General features: G+C 36.6%; 1 protein-coding gene across 4 annotated transcripts in view; it reads left to right on the top strand.

Moving 5' to 3' along the window:
- The window catches only part of LOC127838090 (26S proteasome non-ATPase regulatory subunit 5-like), a 158,837-nt gene that overhangs the window by 109,904 nt on the left and 22,739 nt on the right, over positions 1-26,194 (top strand). The window contains exon 2 of one of the 4 annotated variants that reach the window (XM_052365668.1): positions 23,680-23,792. The exons of 2 other annotated variants lie outside the window; for them this stretch is intronic. In XM_052365668.1, the coding sequence (XP_052221628.1) occupies positions 23,680-23,792 (113 nt within the window). Of the gene's footprint in view, positions 1-23,614; positions 23,793-26,194 lie in introns of those variants that run through there. One more of the 4 variants, XM_052365666.1, reaches the window with a different exon arrangement.

Genomic DNA, 26,194 nt, shown 5'->3' with positions numbered 1-26,194 from the left:
TAACCCGTACTTTAAACAATAAATTTACAAACTCTACCAATAAGAAATAGTCTTAAATAGGTCGTTTCAATCCACAACAGAAGCTGCATATTAAGACTTACATCTAACTATTAATAATAATATGATTGAGACAAATTTTTATTACATGCCATACCCTGTTTCCAATGTAATATAACCATTACATATTTTTTTAAATTACACGTGTGTAATACAACATATTTAAGCGTTTTCATTGGCTTAGTTTTCGTTTATTGACCAATCGCATTTTGTTATTTTGCTGAAATGACGTTGCAACGTCAAATGACGTAACAAAATGTAAACAACATTCGGGATTTATCATTATGTTTGCTTAAATATTTATTTAATTTGCTCATTTAAAAGCATGTGATAAAAAAAGATCTCGTCCAAAGGCTCGCTTACTAACAAAATTCCTGAACTCGTTTAATAAAATATAGTATGATATGACAACACGTGCAAGATCCTATATATACGACACACGGGACGACTTTAATTAGAAATTGTGAATTTTCCGTTTCTTGATTGTAAAATCCCAAAAGTCCATCCTATGGTATTTACATTTCACAGTTGGTACGATACGCCAGAGCATGCTCATTTGTTTAAGATGTTAATGATCGTAATCGTATAAACGAAGAAATTGCTAAAACAAGGTTTTTTGTATCATAACATACGACGTAAATTCGCTAAATTTCACTCAAAGTAGTGTGATTTAATTTCAATATATTTTGTTTCTTTAAAATTGCATTTAACTTATGGAATTTTCCACCCATAATGTTATGGAGATGATTTGGAGCGTGTACGCAAATTGAAATATCTTAACGCAAATGTTTATATTACACTTTTCAAATTAATTAACTCATTTTTATCGAAAGGATATGATGCTTTCGTACTTAAAACATATACTTGTTGGTTTTCGATTTACTATATTTTTTTTCCCTTAAAATTCGGAATTATTGATGGAATGACCATTTTATATGTTTGCTTCTAAAATATTCAATAAACACAGCTGGTTTTATTGATAATTCGATTTAACAGTACTGCTCTTTTAATAATTTTTTATTTTACAGTACTGTCCCTTTAATAATTTTTTATTTAGTTACCGGTGACGTCCTCGTGTAATCGCTTCTAAATTACGTCATCTGATCTAATTTCACATGCATAGGTCATCGGTTTATATCGTTCAATTTTGTTAATATTTTCTCTCTGATGGGAGTTTCTCGACGTATTTATTTTTAAACCATTCGCGTTTGTACAATAACGACAATAACGTTTGTACATGTGGATACCACAGAAAGGTTGTTAAGCAGTTTCGCGGGATGGAATGAGTGAGGAGATCATATACACTTTTCAGCTTTCTGGAAGCAAGGACCCTCTGGACGTGAAACACCAGCTTTCCAACACTATATGATTCCAGTTCCAAAGCACATATTGCATTAGTTCAATGAGAAGAATTCCCAATTTCGCATAAAACGGCATATTCACAAATCTCTGAAAAACAAACAGTGCTAAAATTATTTTTTTTAAGTAGTTATTTACTACAGTATTTAATGGATTATGTCCTCTGATTGTTGAATTTTTAATTTAAACATGTGTTCTTATATGCATTTATTGTTGTACTGACTTAAAAAAAACTCAAATGGATGCCCATTCATAGTTTGCTGACTTAGTCTACCCTAAAATTACACATGTTTCTTGCATTATTGAATTATTAAAAACTGCATACTTTTTAAGGCATTGTAAGAGTTATTTGGTTAAGTTAGAGAAAAAGTAAAGCAAATATATTGATTTTTCTTAAAATGAATCATCCTCTGAAGCCCCCACTGGGATTCAAACCCAGATCTCTTTCCTCTGGGAAGGAAAGTATTCTATCTTGAAATACAAGGGCAAGTAAGAGGACAATTAGCAATTTTAAACCTATAAACATATCAACTTAATTTTTCACATGACCTTAGAAACAAAACAGACATCTCTGAATCTGAAATACATTACAGTTACAATTCAGGTTTTTAGTATTGTGCATTGTACATGAATGTTCAAGTATTGTATTTATCCTTGGTACACAGAACTGCCTAAAGATGCGTAAAATACCAGCATTCAAATCTGAAAATATCCCATGTGTTTGTTTTACTCTGTTAGTTCCCTATTTTATTTTAATAAAGCAGTTTTTTTCGTTCCTTTTCTTGAAAATTTAACAAAATGTCAGTTATGTTACTTTTTACATTCAGAAAATGACATGTGTTCGTAATGTCAATTTCGAAAATTTGGTAAAAACATTATTTTTACCAAAAAGGTAGACTTAATATTATTAAACAGTCGATGTATGTCACCTTAATAAAAAAACATAAAAATGGAAAAAGTAAAAATGTATAAAAATGTCAGTTACATGACTTATAACATTAAGTAGACGATATAGCTTTGATACTTTAGGATTAGAGTAGACCTTAACTCAAAACTTAACAAAATTTTCGATTTTCTAACTGTACAAGGGGGCATTATTCTGTAAAAAAAAAACAGAAAAAAATGGGTACGAAAAAAATGTGTGTCCAAAACAAATGTGGTTACAAAAACAATTGGGTAAGAAAGAATTATGCCGAAAAAAATGCTGAAATAGCTTGAGGTCTTGACCACCAAAACGGCTTGGATTTTAATTATGCTGAAATAGCTCGTGGTCATGACCACCAAACTGGCTTCGATTTAAATTATGCTGAACTAGCTCGGGGTCTCGACCACCAAACTGGGTTGTATTTTAATTATGCTGAAATGGCTTGGCGTCTCGACCACTTAACTGGCTTGGATTTAAATTATGCTGGAATAACTCGGGGTCATGACCACCAAAGTGGGTAAGAATTAAATTATGCTGAAATAACTCCGGATCTTGACCACCAAACTGGCTTGGATTTTAATTATGCTGAAAAAGCTAGGGGTCTTGACCACCAAACTGGCTAGGATTTTAATTATGCTGAAATAGCTCGGGATCTTTACCACTAAACTGGCTTGGATTTTAACTATGCTCATAGTTCAGGGCATTGACCACCAAACTGGCTTGGATTTTAATTATGCTGAAATAGCTCAGGATCTTGACCACCAAACTGGCTTGGATTTTAATTATGCCCAAATAGTTCAGGATCTTCACCACCAAACTGGCTTGGATTTTTATTATGCTGAAATAGCTCGAGGTCTCGGCCACGAAACTGGCTAGGATTTTAATAATTTTTTTAAAAGCTTGGGTTCTTGACCACCCAACTGGCCTTGATTTTAATTACACCGAAATAGTTCAAGATCTAAACTGACTTGGATTTTAAATATGCTGAAATAGCTCGGGGTCTCCGCCACGAAACTGGCTAGGAGTCTTGACCACCAAACTGGCCTGGATTTTAATTATACCGAAATACTTCCGGATCTTGACCACTAAACTGACTTGGATTTTTATTATGCTGAAATAGCTCGGGGTCTCCGCAACCAAACTGGCCTGGGTTTTAATTATGTTTAGAAAGCTCAGGGTCTTTACCACAAAAATGGCTTGGATTTTTATTATGCTTAAAAAGCTAGGGGTCTTGACCACCAAACTGGCTTGGATTTGAATTATACCAAAATAGTTCAGGATCTTGACCACAAAACTGACTTGGAATTTAATTACGCTGAAATAGCTCGGGGTCTCCGCCACCAAACTGGCTTGGATTTTAATTATGGTGAGAAAGCTCGGGTCTTGACCACAAAAATGGCTTGGATTTTAATTATGCTGAAATAGCTTGGGATCTTTACCACCAAAAGTGGACGGGGTCCTGGGGTGGGTAATGTGGACATGGATGGTCGAGATAGACTGTGCTGTCATTAGAGATCTTTAGTTCATGTATTAATTGAGGTCAATGGGTGAAAAAACGCGCGACAGAGGCCGACGCATATCCCCATGCCGCATGTTTGACCCAGGGGGCGCCCCAGGGTTGGTAATTGGGCCATGCATAGTTGAGATTGACGGTATTGTCATAAGAGATGTTAAGTATCAATTGTAAGTAAATCGGTGTAGAAATGAAGAAGTTAATGTAAAATAACATAAAAAAATGAGTGAAAATCTCTGACCCGGCCCCACCCCAACCCCTATAACTTTTAACCCAGAGGTCAGATCAAAATTCCAAATAGTGCAGGGTCGCACATTATGCTCATATAGCTACCATGTGTGTAAGTTTAAAGTTTCTTTTTCTTAAAGTGTAGGTAGAGATAGTGGCCAGGACGGACAGACGGACGGACAGCGGGGATAACCAGAATATCCCCACGCTTTTAAACAAGAGAGCCTGAAAGGCCCAAAGTCGCTAACCAGAGATAACAAAATATTATTGGGACTAATCTTCTGACCAAGTTTCACGAAGATCGAACAAAATAAATGTGGCCTCTAGAGTGTTAACAAGGTTTTACTATAGCCATATAAGGAAAAATGCCCTGCCCCCTGGCAGCCATGTTTTTCAACCAACCAGCATCATTTTTGAACTGGTTCAAGATATTATTGGGATGAATCTTCTGACCAAGTTTAAAGAAGATCGGACAGTAAATGTGGCCTCTAGAGTGTTAACAAGGTTTTACTATAGCCATATAAGGAAAAATGCCCTGCCCCCTGGCAGCCATGTTTTTCAACCAACCAGCATCATTTTTGAACTGGTTCAAGACATTATTGGGATGAATCTTCTGACCAAGTTAAAAGAAGATCGGACAGTAAATGTGGCCTCTAGAGTGTTAACAAGGTTTTACTAAAGCCATATAAGGAAAATAGCCCCGCCCCCGTGGTGGCCATATTTTTCAACCAACCGGCATCATTTTTAAAATCGTCCAAGATATTATTGGGATGAATCTTCTAGCCGAGTTTCATGAAGATCGGACTATAAATGTGGCCTCTAGAGTGTTAACAAGATTTTACTATAGCCTTATATAGCCATATAAGGTAAAATGCCCCGCCCCTTGGCGGCCATGTTTTTCAAGCAAACGTAACCATTTTCGAACTCATCCAAGATTTCATTAAGACAAATCTTCTGACCATATTTCATCAAGATTTGACAATAAATGTGGCCTCTAGAGTGTTAACAAGGTTTTACTATTTATAGCCATATAAGGAAAAATGCCCCGCCCCCTGGCGGCCATGTTTTTAAACCAACTGGCAGCATTTTCGAACTCGTCCAAGATATAAATGGGATGAATCTTCTGACAAAGTTTCATGAACATTGGACAATAAATGTGGCCTCTAGAGTGTTAACAAGATTTTACTAAAGCCATATATAGCCATATAAGGAAAAATGCCCCGCCCCTTGGCAGCCATGTTTTTCAAGCAAAGGTTACCATTTTTGAACTAATCCAAGATATCAGTGGGACAAATCTTCTGAGCAAGTTTCATGAAGATTGGAAAATAAATGTGGCCTCTAGAGTGTTAACAAGGTTTTACAAAAGCCATATAAGGAAAAATGCCCCACCCCCTGGCGGCCATGTTTTTCAACCAACCGGTATCATTTTAGAACTCATCCAAGATATTATTGGGATAAATCTTCTGACCAAGTTTTATGAAGATCAGACAATAAATGTGGCCTCTAGAGTGTTAACAAGATTTTACTATAGCCATATATAGCCATATAAGGAAAAATGCCCCGTCCCTTGGCAGCCATTTTTTTTAAGCAAACGTAATCATTTTCTAACTCATCCAAGATATAATTGAATCCAATCTTCTGACCAAATTTCATGAAGATTGGACAATAAATGTGGCCTCTAGAGAGTTAAAAAGGCAAATGTTGACGCCGCACAACGCACAACGGACGACAGACAAAAAGCAACACAAAGGCTCACAATGAGCACGTTGTGCACAAGTGAGCATAAAAGCGTGGGGATAATAAGCTAATTGTAGGTTTACAAGTAGCAAATCAACTCAGCTGGACTGCATTAACCCTTTGCATGCTGGGAAATTTGTCGTCTGCGAAAATGTCGTCTGCTGAATTTATAAAATTCGCATTTTCTTCGATTTTTTTCAAAGAATACTATCAGAATAGCAAACACTTTGGATCCTGATGAGACGCCACGTTCTGTGGCGTCTCATCTGGATCCAAACTGTTTGCAAAGGCCTTTAAAATTCGGTTCCCGCATTGTAAGGGTTAATCGCAGAAATAAGAGTAAACCTGTTCAGAGCAAACTAACGCTGCCAACAAAGCACAAGCTTTACTTGTCAGGACGCAGCACTATCAATACATTCTGCATCAGGAATTACACGAACGTAAGGATTTTAGGGACCCCAAACCAGATTTTGACAGTCTTCCACATTTAGCATCAAAATATTTTTATTTGCTTGTGTACCTGATAATTTATTATTATTACCTGTTTTGGCATCAACAACCTTTATCAATTGGCCCTCAAATAAGCCGCAGACATTCCGCTACCTGAAAAGTAAAAATACCCAATAGAAATAGATATAAAATACAAAACAAACATGCATTTATGTATTTTAAGTGGTTTTTATGAATAAAAGGGAGCGATAAAGCTTGTTATATTCATAACATTATGAAATATAAAGGCTGGCTCAATTAAATGCCTGCAGCAATGTCCATATTGTAAATATGTCCGCCATTCCATGTTGGTGGAAAGGGGCTCTGTTTAAATGATAATGCTATACTCACAAGCTATTGTTGCGTAAGTGCATGGCTCACAGAGTCCCTGGCGATGAATTCAGACATCATATACCACATTAAGTGTTAACGATCATTCAATATGCCTTCTGATTTTAAGTCCAAAAGCAATTTAGCCCTTATTTGGCCATAATAGGTTGGACCGTTGGGGGATCTATTTGAAATACAACTATTCCAGACAACACAATCTGAATTTTATTCATTTAATGAACATATTTTCTTCACTTTTGCTACGATATGACCATAAATCAGCTTTCCCAGTCATATTTGGCACTAGCAGATGATATTTCATTGTTTACCTATGAAAGGTAAGAAGAAATTGAAGCAGCATTTTATAATATTAAATTAAAAATGCACTCAAACATGCACTTAAAAACAATTGTAATTCTAATCATATTAATTATTCTTCCTTTTTCTCAATTGTATGGTTTAGCGGCTATTTTTCCCGATTTTTTGGTTTATCATGCTTATTTTCCGAGCAAAAAGGCACTGGCTTTAACAAACTGTCTAAGCATGTAAATGTACATAAATATTAAAATCACTTTATGAGTGTTAAAATCTAACATGTTATATCATAAATCTATATTGTTTGTATTTTTCGTAAACATAATTAGCCAGCAGTGTGGTCAAACATATTTTTTTGTTTTTAATGACGTTGTTTCACACATTGCTGTTACCAGTGATTTTTTCGCTTTATATTTTACAGCCTGTGCCTTATGGATTGGGAAAAAGCGAGATAGTCCATGCAATTGGGAAAAAGTAAACATTGTAAATATGATAATGATTATAAATTTCAGTTAACCAATTATTTATTAATGCATGATTTCTAAAATTTATATAATAAAGTGCTGGGGAATTAAATCGCTGTATAATAAACTCAATAAACCAATTATTTAGTTTATTGGAAAAGTTTTGCATATTTTGGGGGAAATTTATGTCCGATTGGGAAAAATTGCTACTTTTTGCCGTTTGGAAACGGCCTGTAAGGGGCTGTAATTATGGGCAGATAAAATCACTGGTAACGTACAATCCTTATACGGAATGAAGGAGTTTTATTTACCAGTAAACTTTTTTATTTTGTTGATACTTTAAAAAATATTTTACTGTTAAATGTAATGTGTCAGACTTGTTGTTATTAAAATCTAGAGTTTTAATGAGATTATGTCACACAATATACGTATAAAAATATTTAACTGCACATCCGACTTGTCGTCATTTAAATCCAGAGTTAAAATGAAAAGAAGTCACACGAGATAGGTATTTCATACCATCTTCGCTCTTGTATTGTATAAAATTACTGAGGGTGTACATCCTAGTTTAGTGGGATATTTCCAGATTTATATACTGGTATTTTACACGTCATAATTTTTTTGTGTAGTGACATATATTCAATTGTGGTGTTATCAACCGGAATAACCTATGTGAGACTTTGGTGAACAAATCACTGCACTAACAAGACATCAGTCTGACATTGATATTGCTCAGCTGTACACATTTTTATTATCAATATCTTGACAGGCCATGGACGTTGCTCGGGTTTGTTAAGTTTAAAGACTTATTATTATCAGGGGCAGGCAGACATTTTATAAATTAAACAGCGCATCATTACGTAGACAACATCTGCACAACAGCATAGGAAAAAATAAATCAGTATATTATGTGGACAACTAACTTCCGTAGCAACGTCCGAAATATAAAAGATCCGACTTCTATTTCAATATCTAAAATTCAAGATATAATGACGACTTAACTGTTTTACTTTAAGAAGGAAGGTTTCCGAGACGTGTCGGATAAATGTAAGTACACACTGGTATTAACATGGTATTCTATTTGTCCGATAATATCTTTAATATACATGTGTTCCTCACAGGGATCGTTAAAAAAAATAAAAGTATATACCATTTATATATATATATATATATATATATATATATATATATATATATATATATATATATATATATATATATATATATATATATATATACAAGGGATGCAACTGTAGAGCCAGTGACATCCGGTGCCGTGCCCCCCTACAGAGTGGTACCCGGCTTGCGTCGTTCATGTGACGGGACCATGCTGGATGATGTGGAGCCAATCGAATGGACGCAGATGCCTGATGGGATGACCATGCTCTCTTGCTACCCGGTCCGCGGACGTGTGCGGACGTGTTCCCTGAGGTAAGTATTGCCAGGAGGATAGATGCCCTGATGTAAGTATTTCCAGGAGGATATGTGTATTAGCCTGTAACGTAAGTATTAGCCTGTGGCTTAGTGTCTTGCCCTGGAGGTTTAGCCTGTGCGTGGGGTAGGTATTCCCAGGAGGATCGGTTGTCTGCAGCCGACGACGATAGCGGACGAGCGTTTCCCTTGAAGAGTGTACTGCCGAGGACGACAGTGCCACCCTGACAAGGTTTACAGTCGATGCTCATGTGAGTATATTAGTCAAGTGTCGTTGTTAGTAGTTGCTGTAATTGCAGGCAAAACCCACTGAAGAGCTAATCTAAATAAACACTTCAATGGTGTCTAGAAGTTGGGATAAGTGAAAATTGTGTTCGACGGTTAGGAAGTTCTTCATGCGAAAGTCGGCATCCTAAAAGTAAGTGAACCGAGAATCGTATTTAGTCGTGCATTTGTCTTGTTTGTTGCCTACGTACAATTGCAATATAAGTGGTCTGTGCTAATCGTCTGCTAAGGAAGAGCCGTCTATTTTTAGACGTGTTGCAAGGTGACCACATGGTCTTACTGCTGGAAAACCACCCTTGTCTGCATTCGAGGTCGCGTGATTATTGGTGCGGAGTAGTGTGCACTAGCTGACCTGAATGTTTACAATGCTTGCGTCGCTGTTCAAAATGTAAACAGAGTACGAGAAATCGGGGTTTATGAGCAAGTCCGTCTGTGGCGTAGCTAGAGTAGCGCTGGTTGGGAGTGTTTTGTTTTGGATTGGTGTAATGGATATGGTGAAATCATTGTTTTATTGCAATTAATATTTAATTGTTGCATTGAATTTTGAAATAAATTAATAGACGTATCTTTTATTGTGCGTGCTGTGTTTCTTCAATTTTGTGTGTGTACTGTGCTGCATTAGAAATAAGTAGCCGAAATATGTCTCCGGGTCTTGTACGTGTAAATTTCGACCCCCCACAAACATTGATGTTGATCTCCGGAATAGGGCCCAAATTGGCGCGGGTCATTGTCCAACTTAGACAAGGGTCAGGTAACTTAGACCTGGACACCTCGGAGGTACTTATTTGGCGGCCCCTAAGTGAGAGGGAGTAAGACCAGCTGGATTTTGCAGAAAATCCAATGCTTGCAGCGGCGTCCCAGTCCAGTGGAACGGAAGAACACCCAAGTAGGTCCAGGGCCCCTGAGCAAATGTTTGTTAGCACGCCATACCTAAACCAGGACCAGATGAAGGCAGAGCTAGCCTCTCAGATATCAGATTTAGAGGCGGACATCACTCGATGGGAGGAGTTCCCGGGGTTATGGAGCGATTTCCTTCCCCAGTTTGCAAAGCCTTTGTTCCCCAAGCGTCTGTTGTTTCAGCCAGATCCTGTGGTGGTGACAGGCATGCCGATACCGTCTGATGTCGCATTAAGCGTCCCCGCCCCGTCCCGCCCCAAATGTTAGGTTTGCCCCAGATGAGGGCTGGTAGGGAAATCAAGCGACCTAGGCAAAGTAGCCTTTGTGGCTCGGTTACTTCAGAGGCCTCCTCCATGGCCCCTTCAGCGGATAGCCCCTGGCGCGCGGCAGATTTAAACGTTCCAGCACAATTTAGAGAGACGTCCGCAGAATATTTGGGACACTTTCGGGCCCCAAGAAGCCAAACAACCAACCTGTTGTAAGTGGCGTGTCACTGTATAACAACCAACCTGTTGTAAGTGGCCTCGCACTGTATAACAACCAACCTGTTGTAAGTGGCGTTTCACTGCCTAACAACCAATCTGTTGTAAGTGGCTTCCCAATGCCAAACAACCCACCCGTTGTGAGTAGTGTTCCCGTGCAAAGATCCTTACCTGTGGTAGGTAATCTCACAGTAGCCAGCAATTTACCTATAATAGGTAATAACCTTGCACCCATCAATCCACCCGTTGCAGGTAACCTTACCCTACCCAGCTGTGTCCCCGTTGAGTCAAGCCCTCCAGTCCCAATAAACCCCCCGACCCAGCGTGATCGGGGTGTTTTGACCAAGCTGCCAAAGAACCTGCTATTTGATGGGTGCAGCAATTGGTTGTTGTTTAAGAGGAAGTTTGAGCGCTACGCAAGGGTGCAAGATTTGTCTGACGAAGAATGCGGTGATTGTCTTTGTTGGTGTTTAACTGGTAAGGCGGTGGACTTTTATGCATTACTGACCGTAGAAAGGGAGACGTTACCTTACGCCGAGCTTATGCAGCGGCTTCAGGAGCGCTTTGATGCCAGGGAGCTCCCAGCCACCGCGCAGGGTCGTTTCCAGGATGTCCAACAAGAAGTAGGCGAGTCCCTGGACGATTGGTCCGATCGGGTGTTGACGCTGGCAACAACGGCATTTCGTGATCTGCCCTTTGCGTTCGCCACTGAGCAGGCAGTGACGAAGTTTTGTCACGGTTTGCTTGACAAGGAGGCCGGCAAGCATGTAAGCCTGCAGTTACCCACATCGATGGGAGATGCGATGAACATGATGAGGATATATAGCCATGTTCAGTCGGCTTGCGCCGCGGCTCCGAGGGATAGCCAAGAGAGTGAGCGAGAAGAGTCGAGGTGTGTTCATGAGGTGAGAAGAGCACCCTCTCCAGATACGGTAAGTGGGTCGGCGGTCGACAAATTGACCAAGGTGGTCGATCGAATACTAGGTTCTGTGGAGCGATTGTCGAACTCTTGTGGGAGCCAGGACGATGATTCCCGCGTCAGACAACCGGTTCAGGTGTTCCGTTCCGATAAAGACGAGGGATTGTATGGCGAGTACGCGGCCGAAGGTTCCAATGAAGACGGCAGCCAGAACCGGCGGCTCAACAAGCAACGCCTGGTTAGGTATCCCGAGGGTACGGGTTGCGGCGGTCCACGTGGGCATCGGAACCAACATGCCTACTAAAGGAGATCCGGCCCAATTGCTTACCATGGGAGCGCCGGAAACCGGCGAAACAACGGGTACCGTAGTGGATACCCAAATTCAAATGTCCGCCCCGAGGGATCGAAGAGAGGCAGGTATGGTTCAAATTGGGGCGAGTATCCTGTAATGGCGAGGCTGGACATATCTTGCTTGTTTGGTGATTTGGAACATTTCCGGTGTGGTTGTCGTATGGGCGTCGGGTCCGTTGCCAACAATGAGTCGATACCGCTGTCAGTGACCATGGCGGCTGAGCAGCAGAGTAGACCGGAAGTAGGCCGCGTCAGCCAGTTGGGTTCAGCTGCGCAGTTTCGTTTGAAGGTTCAGGTTGGTGACGTAATGGTTGATGCAGTGGTTGATTCTGCAGCGGAGGTCAGCCTCATTTCAGATCGGGTCTATAAGGCCATGAAGCAGCCACCTCCCACCCGGCGTGATGTCAAGCTGTTGATGACAGAAAGGGACGCCTCAATGCAGGGTTTTGTCGTAGGCCCAGTCAAGTTAAAGATTGGTAACTGCTGGTATCACGAGCATTTGTATGTAGCCCCGACAGATGTCGATATGCTACTTGGTTTCGACATTTTGATGAATCCGGGCAGGGCCATCATCAATATGTCAGAGGCCACTATTATTTTTGATGGGCAGGTTTTGAGCCTCGAGGGGGGAAGCCTACAGCATACCGACCACGTGCATGACGCAGTTTCGTTCGCGTTGCCGACAGCTTCAGAAGTCGTCCGGGATCCACGGATGGCCATCGATGAGAGCACTGAGCGGGACCATGGGGGTTCTAGTTATGTCGGTACGTTTCGCGTGCAGCGGGTGGCGGTCCAGTCTGGAGTAAGGGCCACCCCGACCGCCGGACATGCAGACCCGGCTGGCGTCACCGCGGAAGACAGCCGGGAGAAAGCGTCCAGCTGTGGTGTCACCGCGGCAGACCGTCGGAAAAGGGCTTCCGGTTATGGCGTAACATCGGAAGAACGCTGGAACAGTGCGTGCGGTTACCGAGTCTCCACTAGTAACATCAAGCTGCCGACCGTTCAAGAAGTTGTCCGTCATATTGGGGTGTGCACCGACATGAGCACTGTAAGATATGTATTACATGTATAACATTTCAAAGCACGTTGAAATTACATAAATAAATTATCACATTGTTAATAAAATATATTACAATATATATACAAGTTGGTAATTTGACTACGATCACACATAATTGGATATTTGGATGCAAAATTTAATTTCATTCATACATGCATCATGTATCACAAAGTGTTGTGCTATATATATATATATATATATATATATATATATATATATATATTATATATATATATATATATATATGTATATATATATACACATAAACATGCTTTGTAAAGAGAGAATTTCACAATAACAAACATACACATTCATTTGCACTCTATACATAACCATGAAGCATTTTGTTTTGAGAATTTTGACCACAATTTTGCAGTTCTTATTCCAGAGCATTTTCGGTGAAACCATTTATTACAAGAGTCACATTGTATCCACTGATCATCCGTATTTGTAAAACATTTTTGACATAGATCATTGTCAGCAATTTCCGAATCAATTTCATGACCAACGTCCATAGTAACCTGGTAATTACAATTGATAAATTTCATTGATTTAATAAAATATTAATTGTTTGCACAAATTTGTACACTCTTCATGTCTGGGATATGCAGAGTAAAATGACCTTTAAATCAAAACAGACATCTTTGAATCTGCGATATGTAACAGTTAAAGTTTAAGACGTGTAAAATACCAGTATATAAATCTGAAAATATCCCACTAAACTAGGATGTACACCCTCAGTAATTTTATACCATAAAAGAGCGAAGATGGTATGAAATACCTATCTCGTGTGACGTCTTTTCATTTTAACTCTGGATTTTAATGACGACAAGTCGGATGCGCACTTAAATATTTTTATACGTATATTGTGTGACATAATCTCATTAAAACTCTAGATTTTAATAACATCAAGTCCGACACATTACATTTAACAGTAAAATATTTTTTAAAGTATCAAAAAAATAAAAAAGTTTACTGGTAAATAAAACTCCTTCATTCCGTATAAGGATTGTACGTTACCAGTGATTTTATCTGCCCATAATTACAGCCCCTTACAGGCCGTTTCCAAACGGCAAAAAGTAGCAATTTTTCCCAATCGGACATAAATTTCCCCCAAAATATGCAAAACTTTTCCAATAAACTAAATAATTGGTTTATTGAGTTTATTATACAGCGATTTAATTCCCCAGCACTTTATTATATAAATTTTAGAAATCATGCATTAATAAATAATTGGTTAACTGAAATTTATAATCATTATCATATTTACAATGTTTACTTTTTCCCAATTGCATGGACTATCTCGCTTTTTCCCAATCCATAAGGCACAGCCGCATAGGCTGTAAAATATTAAGCAAAAAAATCACTGGTTACAGCAATGTGTGAAACAACGTCATAAAAAAACAAAAAATATGTTTGACCACACTGTTGGGTAATAATGTTTACGTAAAATACAAACAATATAGATTTATGATATAACATGTTAGATTTATATCACCCATAATCACTCATAAAGCAATTTTAATATATATGTACATGCTTAGACAGTTTGTTAAAGCCAGTGCCTTTTGGATTCGGATAATAAACATGATAAACCATGAAATCGGGAAAAATAGTCGCTTAACCATACAATTGAGAAAAATGAAGAAAAATTAATATGATTAGAATTACAATTGTTTTTAACTTAATTTTAAGTGCATGTTTGAGTGCATTTTATATTATAAAATGCTGCTTCAATTTCTTCTTACCTTTCATAGGTAAACAATGAAGTGCCAAATATGACTGGGAAAGCTGATTTATGGTCATATTGTAGCAAAAATGAAGATAAGTGCATTAAATGAATGAATTCAGATTTTGGTATCTGGAATAGTTGTATTTCAAATAGATCCCCCACCCTATTATGGCCAAATAAGGGCTAAATTGCTTTGGGACTTAAAATCAAAAGGCATATTGGTTGATCGTGTAGCGTTAATGTGCTACAAATGTACATGATGTCTAAATTCAACACCAGGGACTCTGTGAGCCACTTACGCAAAAATAGCTTGTGCATATAGCATGATCATTTAAACAGAGCCCCATTCCACCAACATGGCTTATCCGAGGGCCAATTAATAAAGGTTGGTGATGCCAAAACAGGTAATAATAATAAATTATCAGGTACACAAGCAAATAAATATTTTTTTGATGCTTAAGGTGTGGAAGACTGTCAAATTCAGGTTTGGGGTCCCTAAAATCCTTACGGTCGTGTACTTCCTGATGCAGAATGTATTGATAGTGCTGCGTCCTGACACTTAAAGCTTGTACTTTGTTTGCAGCGTTAGTTTGCTCTGAACAGGTTTACCCTTATTCCTGCGATTAATGCAGTCCAGCTGAGTTGATTTGCAATTTTCTGGTTATCTCCGCTGTCCGTCCGTCTGTCCGTCCTGGCCACTATCTCTACCTACACTTTAAGAAAAAGAACCTTTAAACTTACACACATGGTAGCTATATGAGCATAATGTGCGACCCTGCACTATTTGGAATTTTGATCTGACCCCTTGGTCAAAAGTTATGGGGGTTGGGGTGGGGCCGGGTCAGAGATTTTCACTCATTTTTAGCTCGACTATTATATATAATGGAGCTATCCTACTCACTCCGGTGTCTGCGTTAGCGTCTGCGTTAGCGTTAGCGTGCAAATGTTAAAATTTTCATACTACCCCAAATATTTTCTTTGTCCCTTCACATATTGCTTTCATATTTTGCATACTTGTTTACCAACATGACCCCAACCTATAAACAAGAGCAGACAACTCTATCAAGCATTTTGTCATAATTATGGCCCCTTTTCCACTTAGAATATGCAGCAAATGTTTAAGTTTTCGTACTACCACATTTATTTTCATTGTCTCTTGACATATTGCTTTCATATTTTGCATACTTGTTTACCAACATCACTCCAACCTATAAACAAGAGCAGACAACTCTATCAAGCATGTTGTCATAATTATTGCCCCTTTTATACTTAGAATATGCATATTATTTATTAATCTATGTTAAAGTTTGCGTACTATATATATATATATATATATATATATATATATATACCCCAAATATTTCCTATATCGTTTGACATATTGCTTTTATATTTTGCATACATGTTTACCAACATGACCCCAACATATAAACAAGAGCAGACCACTGTATCAAGCATTTTTACATAATTATGGCCCCTTTTACACTTAGATAATTGAACATTTTGCTTAAATTGCCATCACTTCTTTATTTATGATCACATTTTATTATTACTTTGACAAAACAACACTTACTTGATTACCACAATGGATTCCACCCAAACAATACCCCACGTCCCTACCCAGAATCCCTTCCCCCCAACCTCCCCCCCCAATTTATTTTTTAAACATCATCTAATAAATTACCCCACCCCACATTATACCCCCTCTCACCCCCCACCCCCCTACCCCCCCCCTACCACCCCCCCTACCCCCCCCCCCCCCAATTTTTTTAAACATCCAATAAATTACAACTCCACAGTATACCCTCCTCTCACCCCCCTACCCCCACCCAATTTTTTTTTATTTTTTTTTATTTTTGAAAGATCGTTTAATAAATGACCACACCCCACATTATACCCCCTCTCAACTCCCCCCCCCTAAAATATTTTTTTTTTCCTTTTTTTATTTTTTGAAGATCGTGAAATAAATCATTGAATATGAACAATTTGCCCATGATGGCTTACGTTATAATGTCAAGCACTCGAATAGTCGAGCGCGCTGTCCTCTGACAGCTCTTGTTTCTTACCCAATTCTTTTCGTACGCACATTTTTTTGAACACACAATTTTTTCTTACCCATTTTTTTCTTTCTTTATTTTGACAGAATAATACCCCCTTTTATAGTAAGAAAATTGAAAATTTGGTTACGTTTTGTGTTAAGGTCTACTCTAATCCTATAGTATCAAAGCTATATTCTCTACTTAATGTTATAAGTCATGTAACTGACATTTTTATACATTTTTACTTTTTTTCCATGTTTGTGTTTTTTATTTAGGTGACATACATCAACTGTTTAATAATATTAAGTCTACCTTTTTGGAAAAAATAAAATTTTCGAAATTGACATTACGAAGTAGCATAACGGACATTTTGTTAAATTTTCAGGAGAAGGAAAAAACTGCTTTATTAAAATAAAATAGGGAACTAACAGACTAAAACAAACACATGGGATATTTTCAGATTTGAATGCTGGTATTTTACGCATCTTTAGGCAGTTCTGTGTACCAAGGATAAATACAATACTTGAACATTCATGTACAATGCACAATACTAAAAACCTGAATTGTAACTTTAATGTATTTCAGATTCAGAGATGTCTGTTTTGTTTCTAAGGTCATGTGAAAAATTAAGTTTATATGTTTATAGGTTTAAAATTGCTAATTGTCCTCTTACTTGCCCTTGTATTTCAAGATAGAATACTTTCCTTCCCAGAGAAAGAGATCTGGGTTTGAATCCCAGTGGGGACTTCAGAGGAGGATTCACTTTAAGAAAAATGAATATATTTGCTTTACTTTGACTCTAACTTAATCAAATAACTCTGACAATGCCTTTAAAAGGATGCAGTTTTTGATAATTCAATTATGCAAGAAACATGTATAATTTTAGGGTAGACTAAGACAGCAAACTAAGAATGGGCATCCATTTTAGTTTTTTTTTTAAGTCAATACAACAATAAATGCATATAAGAACACAACTTTAAATTAAAAATGCAACAATCAGAGGACATGATCAATTAAATAGTAAATGACTACTTAAAATAATTTTTAGCACTGTTTGTTTTTCAGAGATTTGTAAATATGCCGTTTTATGCGAAATTGGGAATTCTTCTCATTGAACTCATGCAATATGTGCTTTGGAACTGGAATCATATTCCGGAAAGCTGAAAAGTGTATATGATCTCCCCACTCATTCCATCCCGCGAAACCCTTAAGGTGTCGCAAGTCTAAGAATGGAATGAGTGATGTATTGGACGTCATCAATTTATGACGTTCATCGAACGAATGATAATGGCGACTAAAATTCGTCAAGCTCTTTGGTTATAGCCGCGATTTGGGAGTCTTGAAAACTGGCCCACCACGATTGCTGAAATTCGACATATTTATGAACAAGAACGCGATCTACACGATGGCATATTCGTCATTTCTGGGAAAAGTCAAGTTTTTGATTAAAGGACGAAAAAGTGTTGTTTTTTATTAAGCAATCGCTGTAAACACGTGGCTTGGCCGGAAGTAAATATAGCGTTAATAGCAACCCCAATACAATTCACCTCCAGGGAAAATTCACGCACTAGACAATTCAAATTTAATTTTAGATAATTTTTTTCGTACCCAAAATAATTCGTACCCATATTTTTTTCGTACCCAATTTTTTTTTTGTACCCATTTTTTTCGTACCAAAATTTGTTTCGTTCCCAAATTTTTTTCGTACCCCTATTTTTTTCGTAACCATTTTTTTCGTACCCAAATGTTTTTCGTACCCAAATGTGTTCGTACCCCAAAAAAAATCGAACCAATTTTGTTCGTACCAAATGTTTTTCGTACACAAATTTTTTCGTGCCCAATTTTTTTTCGTACCCAAATTTTTTTCGTACACAGTTTTGTGTACACAATTTTTATCGTACCCAATTTTTTTCGTACCAAAATTGTTTTCGTACCCAATTTGTTCGTACCCAAATGTTTTTCGTTTCCAAGTTTTTTTGTACCAATATTTTTTTCGTACCCATTTTTTTCGTACCGAAATTTGTTTCGTACCAAAATTTTTCGTACCCAAATTTTTATTTGTACCCTATTTACTTTCGTTCCCTATATTTTTGCGTACTCTAATTTGTTTTCGTAACCAAATTTTTTTTTTCTACCCACTTTTTTTTCCTACCCAATTTTTTTCGTTCACAAATTTGTTCGTACCCAATTTTTTTCGTACCCATTTGTTCGTACTCAAATATTTTCTGTACCCAAATTTTTTCGTACCTAATTTTTTAGTCGTACCCATTTTTTTCGAACCCAAAAAGTTTTTCGTACCCTTATTTTGTTCATATCCTTTTTTCGTACTCAAATTTGTTTTCGTACCCAAATTTTTTTTTCGTACCAACATATTTTTTCGTACATAATTTTTTATAGAAATAATCGATTTTCAATTTGATTTGATCTCTCCACTCATTCCATCCCGCGAAACCCTTAAGGTGTCGCAACTCTAGTATTTATGTGGGATGATGGATACATTTCTTTTTTCGTTAAGAATTAATCTCAATTAACGTTTCGGTTGGCTTTCATATAAAAACTCGTGCTTCTAAAACATTTTACAGGTTGGATTTATCCACAAATTATAAAAACATTTACTTGTTTATTGATAGATTTTTATTTTCACTATGTATTAAGTATTAAGAAAGAAACGTAATTGAATAACAAATCATCGAACATTTGTTTTATCTCGAAACTAAATTAGTCGATTTAAAAGAGGATTAGTTTATCGAGCTGTTTGTTAAGCAGTTATAAATCATGTGTAGTAAAGTGTAAATTAATAATTTAAAAAGTGTAAATCAAATCAAGTGTAATAATTGTCCCAGGTAAATAATCATGCCGTCAACATATACTTGGAGATTTGTGAACCTTAATCTGAAATCAATACAACTATTTATCAATAGTGTTATTTAAAACCCTCAACCTTACTTAGTCCGTTTTCATATGCAAGACCGGCGTGCTTTGTGTTAGTCACGGCATCGCGTTTATAACGTCTTCTGGGAACGTTGATGAATATGTTGGAGGTTGAAATGGCGATGGCGTCATACAGTTTTGTCTTTTGATAGTATGTAGATGTCCAGAGATCGAGTTTACATGTTCGTTGAGAAGAATGAAAAAAAACAACACAGTTCTGCATGTTGCTTTGGAAACCAAGGTAACCTTTACGAGGGGTCGTGCTAAAAGGCGGATAAAAGAGCGGATGGTATAGCGTATTTAGTAAAAGCTGATAATTTATCCCATCATCAGACGTGCATTGTCGAAATAAACCACTGTGAAATAAATTTACCTTTATTTCAGCAGTGCTGAAATATAGCTGTCACGCGCGGCGAAGAATGTTCATATTACTCGGAATCAACTATAAAGTAATCATTTCTAGTAAAATCGAATCAGATTCAACAAAACAAACAATTTGATACCAAGATGTAATATAGTTTTTACACATAATGCAACTAAAAAAGCAAATAAACATTATTTACAAATATTAAGTGCGCGTACTCGTGACGTCATTATTAATACGTCATACGACACAATGCATGTTGTTTCACGCTAAAGATGCAGTTGTTTAGTGTCTTTTTTTTCATAAGTTCTTAATAATCGGGGACGTAGAGGTATGATAAACGAAAAACAGGTTGGTTACTGATCTTTTTGTAATGTATTAGGCTCGACACGATTAAAATAATGAAACAATGTTTGCTTAAAATATCTTTGGGATTTTCCGTCTAGTTCGATTTTTCTATTCTATTTTAAAGAAATAATTTACGACCAAGAAAATTGATGGGATAAATCGAATACTAGGTCGGTGCCGAATAAAGCAAAGTTTATCTTGCTCGGCACGAAAATCTGAACCACTCGCCAAGGCTCGTGGTTCAGATTTTCTAAGCCTCGCAAAATAAACTTTGCTTTATTCGGCACCGACCTAGTATTCTCTATATAGACAAAGAAGGATTATCGGAAAGAGCGGATGATATGAACAAAGAAGGAAATAGGAGACGATATGGATTGTTATTGAACAATTGTTTTGTAATTGTTCTCGCTTTATGTTTTGGTACTGGAATATTCGAAAGTAAATATTAAGTTATTTAAGTTTAAATATAAAGCACAATAGTATTTTTAGGCTACTGAATATATATGTATTTAGTAAATAATAACTTCGTTAGATATTGACTTAAGTTTAAACAAAAAGCAGAATACTATTCAATTTCTCTCTAAATATACATGAGGTAGTTTGCCAACAAAATGAATATGTTGCCTAGCTCTTGCCACGTGGAGGCCACCTCTTGTAAGAGCCAAATTTTGAAAAAATAGGCCGAAATCGTCACTTATATAAACAATAAATTAAATTTTGAAGCAAGTGTAATTAAATATATGGTACATAATATAAATACATATAATAAAAAATGAGTCATACATTGCTATTTATCCCGTATTATGTTTTTATATAATAGAAGTTATTACATGTTGAAAAACTAGATAATTATAATAGAAAGTAATTATATATTTAAAAAAAAAAAAGACATACACCGATATTTTGGCCGGAAAGTGTAAATAAATATATGGTACATAATATAAATACATATAATTAAAAAAATAAGTCATACATTGCCATTTATTCCGTATAATGTTTTTAAATAATAGAAGTTATTACATGATGCAAAAATTAGATAATTATAATAAAAAGTAATTACATATTTAATAAAACAAACACGACATACACCGGTATTTCGGCCGGAAAGTGTAATTATATATATGGTACATAATATAAAAACATATAATAAAAAAAATACTTTATAATAAAAAGTGTAATAAAATATATGATACACAATATAAATACATAACATATAATAAAAAAATGAGTCATACATTGCTATTTATCCCGTTATATGTTTTTATATAATAGAAGTCATTACATGTTGCAATTTGGGCAAACAAATTGCGCATCAACATTAGAAATATCCGATGGTGCATGAACACATTGCTTGTGAAACCAGTTTGAGCATTTGTCGCAATGAACTTGATCTCCTACACATGGTGGTAAATAACAAATACAATATAAATCAATTGTTATTTACTTGGATTTATTTTTGCGTCAAACAATGATAGTTTTACTGGTTGTTGGAAATTCAATCATATGTTCGGAATCTAAACAAGACAAAAGATGTTCTCTTAACTTTACGGAATTAAATATCAAATCAAAACAAGGTTTTTTCCTAAAACACAAAGATGTTGCGTGCGCAATTGCATAAAGACCACAATCGACGGAATTATCTTGTTTTTGCACTGACGGAACTATGATATTAAATTTGTTTTCGCCTTCACCATAAATTTGCGCCAATTGTATTTTCAGACCATCAGGAATGATCTTATCATCGGGTCTTGTATTGCCTAAACTGTCAAGTAAATAAATTTTATTTTTGTGTTCGAAAGATGTTACCCAATGATCGTTGTGGGTGTGATGTTTATCATCAATAGCTAGTGTAACATCATTTTCGCAAAATTCTATCACGCTATCATTTCGACGGTCGCTCAATTCAATGAATTCATTTATTTCGTGTATAATTGACAGGTCAGGTATTTTTTTTAATTTACATGGGTCTTCTGTAGGGGATAACTCACGTTTTAATGACGGCAGTTTACTTCCGCCGCAACTGCATTCCATTCCTCAAGGAATATGGACTCCGATTCAATTCGCCTTGGTGTCTGTTCGTGAAAGAGATCGCGCCCTCGTGGTAGTATCTCAGATACAGTATCACGACTGTGGTGACAAGAAATGATATCTGAAGCAGAGATCCTTCACTTCTTCTGCGATGTGAGCTGCCGAGCTTCGTCCTATGTCGTTAGCCCCAACAACGAGGGCAATGGTCTTGATCTGCGGACAATACGAATAATGCTGACGATATATACTTAAAAGGGATTTGCGGATGATATTAACAAAGAAGGAAACTGCGGATGATATGTACAAAGAAGGAAACTGCGGATGATATATACAAAGAAGGAAACTGCGGACAATATGAGTAATTAATAAATCTGCGGATGATATATACAAAGAACGAAACTGCGGATGATATATATAGTCTGCTAATCTTAGTATAAGTGTACATAGTAAAACACACCAATGGCGGCCGAGCGCAAAATTTTGCGATCGGCCGCCAAAAAAATCTGTAAGATTCCTTCTTTGTATATATCATCCGCAGTTTCCTTCTCTGTTCATATCATCCGCTCTTTCCGATAATCCTTCTTTGTCTATATTATCCGCTCTTTACTACATATATACCCTATATCAAATATATCATCCGCAGATTCCTTCTTTGTATTTATCATCCGCAGTTTCCTTCTTTGTTCATATCATCCGCTCTTTCGGATAATCCTTCTTTGTCTATATTACCCGCTCTTAACTATATACCCTATATCATCCGCTCTTTTATCCGCCTTTTAGTACGTGCCCTTTACGAGGAAAAAATAAATAAAGTCACCCTTAAATTTAATGTTTCATTTAAAATGTAACGACTTTTTCTTTGCACATATCAATGGTCTTTTTAAAAACAAGAACAAACATTACTTTGTGTCTACAATTACTTGGTTTAAGTGACTCAATAACAATATCACCCCTATAAAGAATTAACACATTGGTTATGTCAGATCATATCGTTTTTTATTGAAGATTAATGCCAGCAATAGCATGGTGTGCAAAAAGCTAAAGCATTGCTAATAGCAGATCTAACTCGTCATATTAAATACAAGTATAAATAATTATATAAATGGACTTTGTTATATATAAATTAAAAAAAAAGTGCTTATCGTCAAGTCATGTCACATTAATGATTTGCCCAATATAGTGCGAAGTTATTTTTAATGAATTTATTATTTCGCTTAACCATGCAATAATACGCTTTCCTCACGACCGATTAAAAGCGTAAGTTGTCCACCTGAAATAAGTGGTGTGCATCCTCTGTTTCAGAAGTAGGGTGTTTGTTTTGTTCATTAAAACAAGATGGCAGCGTCCATAGCGGCATTAATTGATTCTCTTCCAAATAGTGAAAACAAATTGGAGGTTTTGGCGGATCTAAAAGCCGTTTTAGGAAATACTCCTATTCAGTCGATATCTTCAATAAGTGCAAATGTATCTTTCAGTAGTGTGTTCGAATGTCTTTCTACGGATAATGGGTAAACTACCTTCAAAACTGCATTGTCATCTTCCCATTTGCGATAACTTATGAAGTTATTTCTCTTTCTGTCGACTGTCGTCCTGATCAACAACTAGCAACAACACATTGTGTGTGTGTGTTATAGTGCTGTTGTTATGACAGTTGCATAATAAATATCTCTGTCTATTGTTTATATTACCATTGATTGTTACCGATAACACACGGGCCCCTTGCTGACATCCGGGACAAGCAGTCATAATTACAAAAGAAAGAAGCAGAGATGCTGTTTTTTGTTTTTACATTGAATTCAATTTGACAATATTCAGGACGATAATAGTTATAATAATAATAAAGTAATAAGAAGACAAAATGGTTACTTCCGTTTTTATAGTTGTCTAGATGAATTACTTTTTCTTTTTTCGAGTTACAAACTCGATACATTAATATAACTTAAAATACAATTAAACCGCTCATGCTTTTCATGATCTCTTTAATTAAAATACGCTGCTGTCATTAAGGCTAGTTTGGGAGTAAAAAACTAATTAATTAATTATCACCTTTCAATGTAATTCGGCAATCCGCAGACAGGTGTAATAGACTTTATAAGCATCATAAAACTAATTATTTAATAACCACTCTTTACTTCAGATATGGTAAATATGCGGTAGAAAGATAAATAGTGGTCAGCTAAGAAATATTGATTTACGGGTATTGTCAGGTTTTTTTTTTCATCCAGTCGCTATTTTGTAGGCAGACGACGATATTAACTGTGTATTCAAAGTATACAGTGTCTGTGCATGAATGAAGCAATATTATCCGATAGCTCCTCCCGTTCTCACGTTTCTTTCGACAACGTCATTTCATGTGTAAGCGAGCTCAATGTTGATTTGCCAGCTACCATGCGCACTTTAATAACAATAAATTCAAGCGATGTTTCATAATCAGGTACAGACCGGGTTTCGTTTACTGTTCGAATTGCGAACACTTTCATTAAAACAAAGAGACAAATATAGAAAACGAGTCCGATATAAATGGCGGATGTTTTCAATGAAATTTTACTAGATTTTTGCATTTTCACAAATAAGATTTTTATTGAGCCAAATTCTCAATATTTTCGCAAATGACTCAAATGGCAACGACAGCGCGAGCCCTGTTGCACCCCTTTGATGTAATTGTGTAGTTTAAAATGGCTGCCGCAAAGCGAATAACAGCGATTAAGTTGAAAACTTGCACAGGAACATTTTTGTTTTGCTCTAAACTCGTATATTATACGCACCCCCTAATTGAAGAAAAAATCGACAGGTAAAAAAGTGCGTATTATATTTGTAGATTTACGGTATTTTTTAATTTTTTATTTGTTGCCATAGCAACCAGAATTTTTGACGTAGGAACAAAATTAAATGACATGCATAATCTCCATATTGCCATCTATCCATGTTTTAAGTTTCATGAAAAAATATGAAGAACTTTTAAAGTTATCGCACGGCAGGATCCAGAAAAGTGTGACGGACTGACTGACAGACAGACATACAGACTGACAGGCGGAGCGCAAACCATAAGTCCGCTCCGGTTTTACCGGTAGGGGACAATTATGCTCATTTGAGACTTATATATATATATATATATATATACCCCAAATATTTCCTATATCGTTTGACATATTGCTTTTATATTTTGCATACATGTTTACCAACATGACCCCAACATATAAACAAGAGCAGACCACTGTATCAAGCATTTTTACATAATTATGGCCCCTTTTACACTTAGATAATTGAACATTTTGCTTAAATCACTTCTTTATTTATGATCACATTTTATTATTACTTTGACAAAACAACACTTACTTGATTACCACAATGGATTCCACCCAAACAATACCCCACGTCCCTACCCAGAATCCCTTCCCCCCCAACCTCCCCCCCCCCCCAATTTATTTTTTAAACATCATCTAATAAATTACCCCACCCCACATTATACCCCCTCTCACCCCCACCCCCCTACCCCCCCCCCCCTACCACCCCCCTACCCCCCCCCCCAATTTTTTTAAACATCCAATAAATTACAACTCCACAGTATACCCTCCTCTCACCCCCCTACCCCCCACCCAATTTTTTTTTATTTTTTTTTATTTTTGAAAGATCGTCTAATAAATGACCACACCCCACATTATACCCCCTCTCAACTCCCCCCCCCTAAAATATTTTGTTTTTCCTTTTTTTATTTTTGAAGATCGTGAAATAAATCATTGAATATGAACAATTTGCCCATGATGGCTTACGTTATAATGTCAAGCACTCGAATAGTCGAGCGCGCTGTCCTCTGACAGCTCTTGTTTCTTACCCAATTCTTTTCGTACGCACATTTTTTTGAACACACAATTTTTTCTTACCCATTTTTTTCTTTCTTTATTTTGACAGA

This window comes from Dreissena polymorpha, chromosome 7 (assembly GCF_020536995.1).
Source record: "Dreissena polymorpha isolate Duluth1 chromosome 7, UMN_Dpol_1.0, whole genome shotgun sequence".
Taxonomy (NCBI): Eukaryota; Metazoa; Mollusca; class Bivalvia; order Myida; family Dreissenidae; genus Dreissena; species Dreissena polymorpha.
The sequence above is the reverse complement of the archived record's forward strand: the minus strand, read 5'-3'. Positions and strand labels throughout refer to the sequence as shown.